The sequence below is a fragment of the Python bivittatus genome, unplaced genomic scaffold (genome assembly GCF_059951505.1).
Source record: "Python bivittatus isolate LINGU-HERP-01145 unplaced genomic scaffold, Pbiv_v1 ctg000700_np1212, whole genome shotgun sequence".
NCBI classification, from domain to species: Eukaryota; Metazoa; Chordata; class Lepidosauria; order Squamata; family Pythonidae; genus Python; species Python bivittatus.
In genome coordinates, this window is record NW_028277098.1 from 54,500,958 (window position 1) to 54,516,694 (window position 15,737).

General features: G+C 38.2%; 1 protein-coding gene across 4 annotated transcripts in view; it reads right to left on the reverse strand.

Annotated features, from left to right (window-relative positions):
* Positions 1–46: 46 nt before the first annotated feature.
* Positions 47–15,737, reverse strand: part of ELAPOR1 (endosome-lysosome associated apoptosis and autophagy regulator 1) — a 61,651-nt gene continuing 45,960 nt past the window's right edge. For 2 of the 4 annotated variants that reach the window (XM_088153164.1, XM_088153165.1), the window contains exons 15-22: positions 15,563–15,736; positions 14,715–14,895; positions 13,622–13,718; positions 12,806–12,907; positions 11,809–11,935; positions 10,539–10,717; positions 9,259–9,424; positions 47–6,291 (exon numbers count right to left, since the gene is read on the reverse strand). In XM_088153164.1, the coding sequence (XP_088009290.1) occupies positions 6,223–6,291; positions 9,259–9,424; positions 10,539–10,717; positions 11,809–11,935; positions 12,806–12,907; positions 13,622–13,718; positions 14,715–14,895; positions 15,563–15,736 (1,095 nt within the window). In that variant the 3' untranslated portion in view covers positions 47–6,222. Of the gene's footprint in view, positions 6,292–6,709; positions 6,784–8,532; positions 8,614–9,258; positions 9,425–10,538; positions 10,718–11,808; positions 11,936–12,805; positions 12,908–13,621; positions 13,719–14,714; positions 14,896–15,562; position 15,737 lie in introns of all 4 variants that reach the window. The other 2 variants (XR_015798325.1, XM_088153166.1) reach the window with 2 other exon arrangements.

The following is a 15,737-nucleotide window of genomic DNA, read 5'->3' on the forward strand; positions in this document are numbered from 1 at the left end:
TGGCGCTTTCCTGGGTATTCTCGCTCGGCGCTCCCTGCCAAAACACACCTGCCGCGGTAGAGGGAAGGAGACCAGCTTTACTGGTTCCACGCCTGCTGTAGCGAAAAGCGAGTTTAGGTGAAACTAAGAGAGACTTACGAATAGCTTCGTGAAAGCTAAGAACCTCCCCGACCTCAAGCACTACAGCTCACACCATCCGCTAATTGTCTGTCGTGGCGATTATGGCCGGGCAAGCTGAGTGGGTAGCGCTCTCGTAAAACCCTTTAGATTTTAAAGCACGTGGCTCTTCCTTTCCCGTTTTTTATTCAGAGGATGTGATTGTTTTACTGGATATAAAAGAGCATAAACGAGAAAAACCTTGGACTTTTATCGCTCTCTGGGTTACCAGAGGTTTTAATGGCTCATCGCTCTCTGAAATCAAGACTAGCAAGGGCGAGCTGCAGTCCTTCGCTCCGATGTTGCTGAGTTGCCGCTCCCAGCTCTTCTCTCAGGAGACGACGCTGCCCAGGGCTGCTGCAAGCCATGGTTGTGCATTTGGACAGCTGCAGGTTGTCCGCCCCTGCACTAGAGAGCTACCACTCATCAGAGTCTGGTCTAATCTGCCTGTGTTTGGTTTTCTTGTACTTGAAAATAAAATACAAAACCATTGTGGGTTTGGATAGAAACTGCTGTAATGGGGGTTTCTCAATATTTTCATCTCAAGTGTTCCCAGGTGGTTGGCCACCATGAACAATTAATAATGGTGTACACATTCCAGTATCCTTTATCATTCAATTGATCTAAAGATATGTTAGAAAATAGATTTCTAGTAAATGTATGTTAACTCTTGTACCCAGAGGAGTATTTCTGTATATTCCATAGAATGGAGATTCAGTGGTTATTTCTCAGCTTTCCACAAGCTGGCAGTCTCCTTACCAGGTAAAGGTGATGGGCTTATAGTCCAACACATTGCATAGCAACAAATTGGAGAAGGGTGGGGTTCACGAAGGGGAAAAGGACATCTGTTTTATTTTGGTTTTATCTCTCTTTTTGCTCCTAGTTGTTCTCATGTATCTTTAAGTTGTGTGGATCAGAGCTGTGTAATAACAGATGCACTTTGCAAATAAAAGCTCCTAGCCACGGCATCTTCAGTTAGGTGGGCCTAGAGATATCTGAGATCCCACAGACCTGTTGTTAGGCAAGAGAGCAGGTGCAGGGCAGCTCCTGTTTTATTTTCTACAGCTTGAATACTAGACAACATTGTTATAAAAGATGACTAAATAGAGATCTGCAGCTTTTCTTGGTCTTTCCTTTTCAGTTCTTCTAAAATGAACAAGAAAAAAGTGAAAGCTCACATCAAAAGTCATAAATGTACATTAGTCCTTAATCAAAAATCCACATGCAACTGTTGCCTCCATAAATTATAAAATTCTATTGACCTTATAAAAACAACCCAGCCCATTATGTATTTAGAGCAAAATAAGCTGCAGTTTATCATCACAAGGCTGAAAAGCTCCCCCCACAGCTTTATAAATATAATTAAATCAATTCTATACAGAGTTGCAAAAATTCATTGTCATCTGTTTAAGAAATGTATCATCTTGTAGTCCCTGAATAGCAGTTTTACGATTCATCCATCCATGCTCTGAAAAGTCCTTGAAGATTACTACTGGAATCATAAAATATCTGACTTATTATTGATCATATATTACAAAGATTACAGTTTCTTCCAAAAACAGTTTCAAACATGTACAAAATATTGTAGAAACAAAAATTCCCCTCAGAATAATAAATCACAACTTAATACAAAACAGTAATGCTGTTATGCTATTAAATAGACAAAATTACCTTTCCTGTCAAACATGTGAATTACAGTTGGGCCACATTCTCACAGATGACATATCAGAAAATCTAGGTACTGTAATGTGTTTCCTAGCCTCTACAGTAGGTAACATTAGGTAAGAATAAATAGGCTTAACTCTAGCATTGCTATATTTTGAGAAAATACTAGAAAAATCTAAGAAAAGGGCATTTCTGAATCTGAGGTATGGCTGCTGTTCAAGGTCTGTTTCTACATTTCTGAAAAAGACTATTCCTATTGCTCTACTCAGACTAATTCAATGGCTTGGTTTACACATAGCAGAAAAGCCATAATGTGATTTTTTTGCTTAGTGTGATGTGTGGTTGTACCCAGTATGGCTTAACATTATGTACAAACCAGACAATTATGGCTTGTTCAGCAAACCACAATTAATGTTTACAAATTCTGATTTATTATATATGAACCAGACCAGACAGCATTGTGCAAGATATTCATTGGCTACTGATGCCATTAAATGGAGCAAGTCTTTTTTTCTCCTTGTGTTAAAGCATATTCAGCAAAATACAGCCACTGAATGTGATCTACTGTGTTATGTTGCATGCACAGATCCAAAGAGAAGCTTCAAGTGTGCTACTCCGTCAAGACTGCTGCTGTCACTAAGCTTCCTACAAAGTTAATATTTGGCTTTTTGAAAAAATGATTACTTTCACAACACATCTAATTTTTCAAACTGAGAAGTAAATGACACATCATTTAAAAATGTAATAAATACATAATTTTGAGGGTAGTTTTGCAGCCCTGTCCCCATTATTAGTAGTGCAGCCTCCTTCTCCTCTTGTTCCTCTCCAGTTGTTACTGAACATATTTTGATGATATTGATAACATCATGAACATTAGGCTTAAGATTCTGCAGTTATTTAGAAGAGATGCTCTGAAAAAGGCAGGAATACAGATTTATCACCTCTCCATGACTCATTAAAGCAGTTACCTGGAAGTTTCTCCTGCAGCCACACAATGCAGGAAATCCTGCTTTAAGGAGTCATAGACTAGTGCTGTGTCTATGCTCCAAAGCCTCTCTTTTGAATTGAATCAGGAGCACTGTGTAATTCTATTATTGTATGTTTTAATTCAACTGATAGTTTTAGTTCAGCATTTGTTGCTGTTTTTAATATGGGTTGAATTCAAATGGTCTCCCTTTTAAAAAGGAACAGAGGTGTTTTCAAGTTAGACTAGGAGAAGTTTCAGTTAGGGAACCTGGGTCCACTTAAATATCCTTTTTTAATATAGATTATACTGTATTCTGTCTAGCCAATACCAGCCCTGCCTTCCTTTTTGCCTGTGAGCTTCTTTTAAAACTAAAAAAAAAAATCATTATTTTTCTCCCTACTGCCCTGAGCAATAAGAAACTCTCCTAAGTTACCCTCATGACCACTGACAATTTGTCCCTTAACATCTTAATGTATTACATGAGCATAGCCTTCCTATCCTTTGTAAGGAAAAGATCTGAGATTTTCAAAGGAAAAGAGTGCTGCTTTTCTCAGCACTAGTTTGATATTTTTTAAAAAAAAACTATCCTGGCTGTTTCTGAATACTTTGATGTTATACAGTGCTGTAGTAGCAGTTCAGTTTCCAGAGATGGCAATATTAAAGACTAATTTTTCTTCAGTGTCCCTTAAAGTCCAATTTCTTATTCTTCCAATCAGTGAATGAATCAGGGTACCTCTTGTTTCCTTATGGCTCAGCTCCTGTGTGGATTTTTCAGCAAAAGAAATAAATCAGAACATCCTCTGACATATGTGGCTTGAAAAGAATCAGGAACTTGATGCCAAGTTGATTTGGTAACCCCAGACAGGACCTGCTTCTATCTACTATTTAAATAATTAAAGTCCAGTTGGGGAAAACCAATCAAGGTACTATGGCAATCATCCATTACAGTACATGTTTTAGCCAATGTAATTATGCTGACAATCACTCTGGCTTGCAAGGTTTGTAACTGCCCCATAAAATGAATTTACCCTACCATATGTGTTATCCATGGGTGCTCCAAAACATGGCTGTTACTATAGACATTATCAAACAACTGGCAACCCATAACAGATGCTACGTTTAACTTCACATATTGTGAATTGTATAGGAATGCCTCAAATTATTAATTAGCAACATCTGGTTCATTCAGATTCTGGTTATGCAGTTTCCTACTGGGTCGGAAAGCACCGTTGACGGCTATACTCTCAGAGCAATTTTTGCCCTTCTCATCTGCATATAATTCTAAGAGGCTGTCACAATCTCATTTTTTTTCAATTACTGTCACAGCAACAGCTATTGGGCCTTTTAACTACAAAGTATGCTGATCTTCTGGATTATAGTATTTTTCAGTTCTATCATGCATTATTATTTAAAGGCTATTTATAGAGTAAAAGCATTTAGCTTGTCTCATTTTAAACCAATACTGGTTATTTCTCTTGAACTAGTATAGCTATATCCCAATAAATAAAATCCATTTCAAAACAATATAAATATTATGATTAAATTTAAAGGATGAAGCTACAGTCTCTTAACCTTTTATGTGGGAGAAAGGCCTGCTGAATTCAGTGGGAATTATTTCTGAGTTGACAGGTAGAGACGTATACTGTCAAAGAAGGAACTCAGTTTCTGTATATTTTTCTGTTTAACTGCAGTATGCTGAAGGTTATTCTAACCTGCCAAAACAAACAAAGCAACAAAATCAGTCAACTTTAACTTGGCAATTGCCAGTTGTTAGATGTTGCCTGAATCCGGAAGCCCAAGTTGTTAATCTTTCCCAAGTATAATAGAGGACATAATCTCTAGCTAGTTATTCTGAAAAATTCTGAAAGAAAATAAAACCAAGATAAAATCACAGCAGAATAGCTGAACTCAAAACATTCATATTATCTTGGCCCATTTTCACTTGTGCTAACACCCATAAGGCATTTAGCATACAGTTGAAGCTCATGTCAGCAGGTCTTGTTTTTATGTCTCCCGTATTGTCCTTTGTGGCCTTAAGTATTCATTAAAAATAATTCATGTAGTACTCAATTTAAGGCAGCTTCTATAATCTGATGACTTCCAGTATATCAAACTACAACCCCATCATTCCCAGCCAGCCAATATCTCTGAAGAGTGCCAAATTGGAAAAGCTCTTTAAACTTTAGAAGGCATTGAAAACAGCCAGAAAAACAGAAGATTCTTATGGGGCAGGGAGGGGAGAACGACCTATTCTATATGACAAGTTTTTCTGGGTGGAATCAGGGTAGAATAATTGCTTGAAATACTGAACAGACTCAGTATTTCCTTACAAAGAGTGAGAATGGGTTTAAATGGACATCTGAATTCAGAGTTGGGAACATGTTTCTAAAAGCCATTCCACTCATCTTGAATGTGATGCAGAACTTGCTAAACACATAATACCCCGATTTTGGTTTGCTATGCTGGAGATTTTTCTTGATCATTGCAGCCATCGCCATAACAATTACAATTCACAGAGTTTAGGAACACAATCCTAATCTGATCAAGTTGCATGATATGGGAGAAATCTTATTAGGCCATGGAGCTTTATATATGCTACTGTCATGATAGGTACACCAGCAGAACAACTCCTTGACTGCAGTGCATTTTCCTGAAGGGCCATTAGGAAGGCAAAGAGCAGAGTTTTCAAGTCTCAGAAAAGGTTTGTAGACATATAAATTTTTTCCTTGTTGTTTTAAAATAAAAGGACTGAAAATAGAGACAATTGCAGAACAGCCAGGTATCCTGACAAGGAAAAACAGGCCTATTTTGCTGAGGAGTTATGCTTTACAATGCAGGATTTTGCAACTAAGCCCAATACCTCTCACTGGTGCAGTAAAATCTTTAGAAAGGCAAATTGTTTGATGTAACTGTTGTTGTACTAGCTTCCTTAGGAGGGATTTTTGTAGCAGGCTGCAAAAAGCAGATAGAAAGATTTACAGCACAATTCTACACATACCTCTCTCAACAGTAAGACCTTTCGGGGCAATGGGTCTTACCCAGATAAGCAGTTAATCTCAGTGAAGTGACTTTAGGACAGTTTTACAGTGTGTTAGCTAGTTAGAGAAAAGAGAAAATGTGCATAATGTCACTAGTTTTACTGTGAAAAACATAACTTTTGGTGGGATTTTTTTCTATATCACAAAAGAGGGCACAATGTATGCAAGAAACATACAAATATATATCTACATATAATTTTAAAAGCACACTTATATTTGGCACAGTTTTGTTTTTGGAGGAATGTTAAAATGTTTGACTTAAAAAAGTACAGTAAGAAGCTGAAGTTAAAAGATATTCCAATAAGGCCACATGGCAAGTTCATCAAAGTGCCGGTATTAACCAAGGAGAACTCCCAAGGCATCCTCCAAGAAAAGAATGGGCGATGCAAGCCACTTCTAAAGATCCATGTCGGTGGTGCCAGAGGAGGTCTTCAGGGGCACAGAGTCAAAACCATCAGATGTTCTCTAAAGACAATACAAAAAGGAAACGTGAATAGAACTAGAAGATTTTGTATACTTTGTCATTCAGAGTCCTATTTTTATAGGAATCAGGTCAAATGTTGCCATAATTCTTTATCTAGTAAAATGGAAAGGGCAAAGAATACAATCCTGCTCCTTATATTCACAGAACATGAGGATGGCTCCCATAAGAACTTTATGGCGAAACAAGCCTTCCCCAGTGTTTCAAGTGTACAGGGATTATATCTTCCAGAGTTCCCAGCCAGCGTGCCAAAGATCAAGCAAGCTGGGAATTCGATAAGTGCGGTTCCAACATATCAGTAGTGAGTCTAATATTTCTCTACCAGTTGCCTCCATGTTCTTCTGAACTTATTCCAACATGGGAGGAACATTCAATAGCAACTGAAGACTCTCTGATTCTTACCAGAAACTTGCTTTTGATGTTTCTTCCCCAGATGTCCACACATGATTTTGCTTCTACTGGGAGGTATCAGTGCACTGGGGGCCAAAGAAGGGTCCATTTGAGGATGCTTGCAGTAAGATACAGTTTAGCTGCTTGTGAATAGCACTGGATACTTCCCACAATCCCTTTTCTTGAGAGTGACATAATTTTTTTTTCTTAATATTTACAGGTATTGAGAATCTTAATGAAGCTGTTGCCAACCCCAAATTTTGGTATGTTTTATTTTCTAAATACTCAGCCTTTAGTTCCTATTTCTGCTGTTTTTAAATGTTCCCAGTTGCAATACTGTAATAAAAATATAAGAAGAAACAACTGCTTTAAATATAAAAAGCAGTTGTGAAAACTATTAAAAAATAGGAACTAATTAAGAATCAGTTTAGAACTGCTGAGGAGAGAAATGAACGGGAAACACTGCTTAACAGAAGTTGCTTTTGAAAGAAAAAAGAAGGTATTTGCAGACTGAGGGCTACAGTTCTTCAGTGTTGTTGGGAATGCAGAATGATAATATTTCTGAATAACCAAGATTTAGATATGGCCCATGAAGATGAATGGAGAACCCAACACTGATTGCAGAGGAACAGTCCTCAGCAGGGCTAAGGGTCCTTTGTGTGGAAGCAAACCCTGCTGAATCTCAGTGCATTCAAAAGAAGCACCTGGGATGAGAGGAGTATAAGAGCCACTAAATATTTTTGCACACAGTGATTAAAGGAGCTAGGCAATAAGATAGTACCAGTGCTACTCTTTGCCATGTTTCTCTTCAGTATTCATCTCACTAGGGGCTTTGAGTCAACAATGATCTGTGACATGAAATAACTATGACCAGGGTCATTACTTTAGAATGGATGAGAAGAAGAATTGAGATAAGGAACAGTTAACATTTGCCTTGAATTAGGGGACAAGGGTAAGGCTGCAATATAATACAGCCTGGCAATTTATAATCACTAGACTGAGATTAGGGCAAATTCAAATAAAGTCTGTGCACGCAAATGGCTTGTGAAAGATTTAAATGCATATTTTTGTTGAAGCATCATCTGGGGCAAAACCCAAATAAGTTTCCCTTTAGTTTGCTCAGGAACTGGGGAGGAGGATTTTTTATCTGCAGACTTAAGTGCTCATGTCTTACTACATTCATGGAATTTAAGCATCAAGACCCAGGTTCATGCTCTGCCTTGGTTCTCCAGCTTTGCTGTGTCAGAAATCTGATAGAAAACCCTGGCTCTAATTCCCAAAAGATGAATCTGAGCAAAAGGCAGGCAGGTGACAACTAATTAGTCATTAGTCTTATTTTAAAGAGTGTTAACAAGGAGTCACTTCTACCAGAGATAGGCCAAGGCTCCAGGTCTTTTTCTAGGTTAGATTTGTAATCCTGTACTTGCAGTACAAGTTAGCTCTCACCTGTGCAGCCTTCCCTATCCTGTGCCCTCCATCTACCCTGCATTAAAAGTTCAATAATTCCAAATTAACAACCGTGCTTACTGGGAATTCTGAAGATTGTAGGTCAACCCTTCTGGAGCATAAGTTTGAAAAGGTTGCACTACTGGATGTCTTCAAATACACTATTTCCTCAAAAGGAAATGAGATTGGGATATTCACCTCTGAGAAGAGAGAGGCTGTAACTTTAAAAGGCAGACAACATAGACTAGCCTTCCCCACAATATAGGCATTCTGTGCCCCAGCCAGAGATCACAGACCACACTGTCAGGCTATCTAGTAACATTTGATTGTGGCACACCCTTGGTCAGCTGGCTTGTTTTTACATGCATCTACATTTGATCTCCATCTACCTGGAAGACTCCTCCTCTTAGTTTATTGAGAACAGCCCTACACACAGAGTCCTGCCATGCCTGACTGTACCTAAGAGAAGCCTACAGGAAAACAAATAGCCACATTAGAAAATAAGCATTAAACAACAATGCACCATTAATCAGAACATAAGTTAGGACAATAGGAAACAGCAATAAATGTGGAGAGGCTTTGAAGTTTGATAATACTCAGAGTTATCCCAGAATAATAGGGATGTCACTGCAGTATTGACTTTTCCCAGGTCTATATGAGCTGTTATTTGGGATGATCTGCTGCATCTTGGAAAATTAATTGCATCTGATATATTGGTTATTGGGGTGGGTGGGGAAGTGCCCTTTTAGCTTTTGCTACTCATCTCTGCCAGAAATACTAGCAGGGGAGAGAAGAAGAAAACACTCAAAACGATTCCACTGGCTCCACTCATGAGGCTTGTACAGTGTGCAACCTATGTTAGCCAAGCTAATTCATTATAGACAGCCCCAGGTTTTTTAAAAAAATGGCTTCCACAAAAAAATATATGCGCATCCCAGGAATACTTTGTACATTAACTGAATTTGGAAGGTGGTAACTCGGAGCGGACTTGGAAGTTAAACATGACAGGGGAAACATCTGTCAGGGTTAAATAAATATTGCTGCTAAACCAAAGGCCTCTGAACTTTCACTCTGGACAATTATAAAAGCTAGCCCCCCTCTTCCCCCCAACTTACTTTAGAAGTGAATGCCTTTATTTTTCCAAAGAGAGAATTCTTGCTTGTGAATATCAGGTCGTCCTCTACATCTTCTCCCTCCATGATAGCACAACTGTCTGCTGCAGGCAATTCACTGTCCTTGGGACTAGCATTCATAACCAGCTTAGAGTATTTGTACTCTAACCTAAAAAGATATAGATGTATGAGAATCAGATGGAAGGGTTATATTTGCAAAGCAGACTTTGGATTTTTTGGACCCTTGAGTTACTGTATCAGTGCCTTTCCCATTTCTCTTTTTTACCATGCTTTCTTTCCAAACTAGGCTAGCCTAGCTTTCCTCAAACCAGGTGATCCTCCTGACATGTGGACTTTAACTCCCAGAATTCTCAGCAATGGTTATATTAGGTGGAACTTGAAGGCCACACATTGATGTTGATCAATTGATGTTATAGATACTAAACAAGGACTTTGCTATAAAATCATCTGTCTCTCTCTCTCTCTTTTTTTTTGAGAAACAGAAGAGTATTTATTTATTTATTTATTTATTACAAATCTAGTTCGCTTCACATAAACAACTCTAAACTTAGAGTTAATTTAGAGTTATGCTGTAAAGTTATGCATAAACTCTAGCATAGGTTTACAGCAGAACAGAGTACACATAATACATTATATTAAATAAAAATGTATCATGGCTGAAATTGAAAAAAGCAAATAGAAAATAAAAGCAAATTATCAAAATGTAGGCAACTTTATATAATATTACATGTCCATTATGCAAAATATTAACATTTGAAGACTGACTTGCAGCTTTTGTTATTGTCTTTTGTGTTGTTCAAAATTGTCACCTGATTTAAATAGTTAACTAGAGAATGGGGTGGGAGCTTTGCATAAAGTACCATAATAGAGAAAACCCTAAGTTTGACAGACCTAGGTTTAGTGGATTTCAGATACAATGAACATTTTTTTTCTCAAGGCAAAGTAACGGACAAAGTTATTACTCAGGCAATTCATTATTAAATCTGAATGTTAATTACATCTGTAAATGATGCCATCCATTCTATTTGCATCAGTTTATATCATTTGCATAATGAAATCATATGCAAATTGTGTAAATTCATCATTTGCATAAATATGTCATTACACAAATGATGGAAAATGATGGAAATGAATAAAAGACATCATTTACTGTTTTAATGAACATTCAGGTTAAACATATCCCCTCTGACTCAAGCAGTCTGTTAAACTGAAGGTTTTTTGCGTCAGTAGGAATAGATGACAAGAGGAGTGAAACAGCTTACTTTTGATTTTTCTTCCAGAAGTAGCAAGTCATGACGGTCAGCAGGATAGCAGCACAAGTCCCAGCTGAAATGCCCACCTTCAGCCAGAAGTCCATGGACTTGCAGATGCTGACTTTTTCCTCTGGAAGCAGGATGCCTCCTGCACATAGCTTTGGCTTCCGCCATACGTAGGTGGTTCGCTATAGTGAGGAAAGCAGGTCTGTCATAGCTTCAGTCAGAGCTCATACAGACATAGTAACAGAATCAAGGTCAGCTGTGACAGCTGTACCACTACTGTCACACTGAAGGGAACTTGAAGGATACAAATACATTTAGGAATAAGTATCAGAGCTTTATTACTGAAATGGCTGCTGAAATAGAATATCATAGCCTTCCCTGCCTGGCAGCATCCAGGTGTGCTGGAACATTATTCCCATGGTCCTTAGGAATGTTTCAGTCCAGCACACCTATGCCCCAGGTGGTTTATAATTTTAACTCCTATGAGCTTTGTGAAATTCACTTGCTCTCTAACTAAACATATTTTGGATCAGGCAATCAGATTCCAGCAGATTTTTTTCCCCTTTTCTTTTTCAATCTGGGCTCTCTACTTGTTTTTACATGCATATTTACCAAATGATAAATGGAACACAGAAATCAATTAAATGCAAATTTTAATGTTTGTATAATTGGGCCATTTTTAATTCTTTATTAAACAACAGTAAAAGTATGAATGTGATAACAATATGGTGCCAAACACAGTTTAGAACACCTGGACATGAACTATTTGTTTATTAGATTTATCTCCACCCATCTCCCCCTAATGGGGGACTCAACAATGCAGAAAATCTGATAGTAATAGCAGAAAGTCCCTATCTTGTAAAAAAAAAAAAAAAATTCAAAGATAGATAGCACATATCAGCAAATCAGATAAAGATTTATCTTCCAATGTTATATATTTATTCTTTTGGTCATCCCTCATGTGCAAAGCATCTACAATTCTACCTGATGCCTTAATAAATTTGAAATACTAGGAGTTTAAACAAAAATATCAAGTGCCTCTTTACTAGGCAGCAGTTACTCTAAAGCCATGTTGACAGTCTTATGAGCTTCATCCCCAAATGTAGCAATAGTAGCACAAGCGCAAATAATCTGAATTAATATTCCAATTCCTGAGTTGACTCTTACATAGCAAAGTGATCCCACCTATTTATAGAATTGTAAGGGAAAATGTGATGGCCTCAGACCCTATAACAGACAATAAAAGCCCCAGAGATTGATTCCAAGTCTCTACCTGTATCCCTCCAATGCAGGCACTGATGATTGCATGATAATCATCTGCAGAACAGAGTGGACAGGCTTCGACTGACTCCCACAGGAAATGAAAAGTGCACCCATCACAGGTTCCATCAGGACATTTGCTATTTGGAAAGTTTAAGAAACATCTCAAATAGAGCCAAACTATGGCACACTTGTGCAGTAGTATCAACAGATCTCAAAAGCTACCCGTTGAAGGTTTCAGCAAAGCTAATTTTCCAGGCCTACCACCAAGTAACCCTTAAACTAACTCCCTTCAACCTAATGGTGCCAGATAGGTTGGGAATTCTGGAAGTTGCAGTTCCCATCCATCTTGAGAACACCAGATTGAGGAAGCTTGCCTTAACCAGTGATCAACATCATGCCTTATGTACAGATTAAGTAAGAGTTGCTGAATTTCAAAGCAGTTCTAAAAATCTGAACATTCTGATAGATTTTATTGTCAAAGCATTTTTCAAAGCTCTTTTAAAAAAGTATAGCTAATGTGAAGAATGCAGCATACCTTCTAGAGATAGTGTTGGAAATAGTTTGGGAAAGATCAAGTTGGTAAATGTAAACAAACAAACTGAATCTAAGAATGTGTCATAGTGCCAAACTATATGTGCAACTTCAGCTCCAGAAACAGGAAAAACTTGTCTGAAATCCTGGAGAGCTACTAGCACTCACTATTGACAGTATTAAGTTACAGTAAATGGACCAATGGCTGAATCCCTATAAGGCTATGTTCTGTTGATAGCTATAGAAATTCCCTCAGTTGTACAACACCTCTTGAGGATTGTTCTCGGGGAATAAATTCAGAAGCTAGCTGAGGGCTGTGATATTAAGAAATCCCATACTTCCAAGCAATCTTTTAAGAAAAGGGGAGTCCCTTAAAACTTATAAGAGCATGTACAGTTGGCACCTCAAACAATATTTTCAGTCTGCTTGAAGCACAGAAGAGGGGGAAAAATAAAACTTCAGTATCTTGACATTACCTTGGCACAGAGAGAGCTCCAAACTGGGATTTTAGGGGGTCACATCTCAGTCTTATGGCAGTGGCTCTTCCATCTCGGCATGTTTGGGTCACATCATTGGATCTGCAGTTCAGAAAATTCATTATCTTATGAAGACCAAAACCAGGGTTCCGCAATGTGGTCAGTATTGACCCCCAAGGTTTGGTGGGACTATCCAAAGGGTCAGTGTTGTTGTTGTGTTGTTCTTTTTCTTCCTCTTCTTCCTCTTCTTCCTCTTCTTCCTCTTCTTCCTCTTCTTCCTCTTCTTCTTCTTTGTACTATTAGTTAAACTAGTATTTATTAAATTATTTTCATATAATAAATGTTTGGGGGTCGATGAACAATCTAAAACTTCATGAAGGGGTTGATGAGTTGAAGAGTTTGGATAACCCTGACCTAAACAGAGTGGGGCATGTCTTATGTACTGTACAGATATTGGGTCCATGGGCACATTTCTGGGACAGTCAGCCCCTTCTTTGTCAGTAAAAATACAAAGAATATATAAAAAATAGCATTGACAGTTCATGAATCACAAATCAGCTACCAGAACTTGGCTACCTCATTTTGTCAAAGGCAGATCATTCAGCACTAGAGCAACGGCAGCATTTTCTGCTACATTATTGGTAACTGTGCTCTGGTTTGGAAGGTAAGATTTCACAAGCTAAAGATTTCCAAAAGTTTTCCATGATGCTGAAATATTGCCAGGAAATTTTTGCCAGAAAAATACTAGTTTTTTTCAAAGAAAAAAAAAAAGGCTAAAACTTGATCTTACCCATGTTTGGCAGTTCTTTAGCTTACCTATAAAAGAATATGACATCAGGTAAGCCCTCATTTTCAGCAGGAAAATAATCAGCAAGAGAAGTGATGTTGTCCAGAATGGGCTTTGTTGTTACTCCTAGAGTTTAAATCCAAATCAGTAAGAATATCACCACACAGGAAAGACAGAGAATATTCCAAATACATTCTAAGGATAAATACATTTTGTTCCCCAAAATATATTAAGTTAAAGGTTTTCTGCACCAGAAGGTAAATCCCACTTTGTATTAATTACTGTGTTTGACAAATAAGTTTGTTTTGTCCACAGTCTTTCTCAGAAATTGAAACCAGAATGAGAGCCTTGAATTATTTTCTATATCATGTAGCTAACAGTATGTGGCCTGTCTTTGGCTACTCATTTGCCAGTTCCAAAACAGTAGTCTAAAAAAGGAGGAGGAAGGAAGGGGTGGGAGGGAAGTAAAGCATGAGGAACGGTATAGCTGCAACTTTGCTTTTCTAAGAACTGATTTGAAAACAAAACTCTATTTGGAGGAGAAGGAACTAAAGCGAAAAAGTGCCAGGAGGTACAGGCACAGGTAACCTTTTGGTGACTTGGAGGAAGGAGCTGACAGCCACTATGAGCAGGATGATGATGCCAAATGGGAAGGGCTCTAGTCTGAGTATATATGTGGCCAAAATGTTCTGAGGTTTTTTTTCTCCCTCTCTGAATTTAGGAGGAGGTTTTCTTTGCTGTTTTTAAAAACAACATTACAAAATTAATAGCCAGAAGCTGTGTCACAACTTTAATCTACTGTGACTGGAGAGAACCCTGGGGGTGGTAAAAAGGGAATTGGTGAGCCTTAAGCAGCTGTAGAGGAAGAATTCTGCAAAGAATTGCAGAGGCATGATGGAAAATAGAACAGAGGATGGACAACTTTTTAAAGAAAAAAAGACCCTCCCACCCAATATTCTCTATATAGTGTTTTTGTTCCTCTTTTCCAGCGATTAAAGACTTCTGCCAATACTGGACCAGATTTGGCTCAGTATTATGAAGGATCACCCATATGGCACTTCCATCTGGTAACAGCTTTTGACTCTGTTCAATGGACAGGCTAACATTTTTAGTGGCTCTCACCCACAAAGCTGTCTGCCAGGCTCACAGGCTGAGAAGAAACCACTGTTTTGTAACCCATCACATCGGAAGGAATGATGATGGACTGGCATACATAGGATGAAGTTGACTTGGAGAAGTCAGTGTCTTTGCCTAAAATACGAATATCTGTGACGTTATCTGTGCAGACAGCTGTCTTCCTTCCCTTCAGGGAAAAAGAAAAAGAGAGAGTTGATAGCAACCCTGTCTCTCATTGCCATTAAAAACCGTGATGTTATTTTTGAAATACTGTAATCATAGAAAGTCTATGGGCATTGTGCTGCAGAATTGGGGTTCAAAAGATGCACAGGGGAGGAGCCTCATGGACAAACACATTTCTCTCTCCAACAACCCCACCTCCCTACATTAAGTAGGAAGTCTAGAGGAATTTCCTGTTTGCATTTGCTTAAATGCAGTGAAAATTAATAGTTTGCAAAAAACTGTCTTCCAACTTTCCAAAGGTTTCTTTCCTCAACAAAAGAGGCCTTTTTTCCCTTCATTAGTGCTTTAAGATTTATTTTCAGTTTATTATTATGAGGTTGTCAAAAATGCTGGTATTTTTCTTTTCTGTTACACATCTCTCTGACACTCTCTGTGGCCACCCTGTTTGCCTTTGCTCCCTGATCTGACACACTGCCCCCACCCCCCCAGGAGGCATTTCATTATGGATTAAACTGAAGGATGGGAAGTCACTGAGGATGCAGATATGATTATATGATAAAATACAAGACTCTTGCATCCCTTGTTTGACGATACTCTAAGTGGACAAAAGATACTTTCTCCAATACATTTTCTCGTGTAGCCTTGCCTCATGAAAATACACATATACTTACATGATTCCCACATAGACTGATGTTGAAATGATGAAAATACTTCAGGCCTTTTGAAGTAAAGCTTGGCCCTCCTAAAAAAAAGGTGCTATTGGCCAGTATAGAGAAGTCATACTCCAGAGTCCTATCCTTCATGCTGACTGAGAAGTGACAGTCATTGTAACACAGAGAATGTATC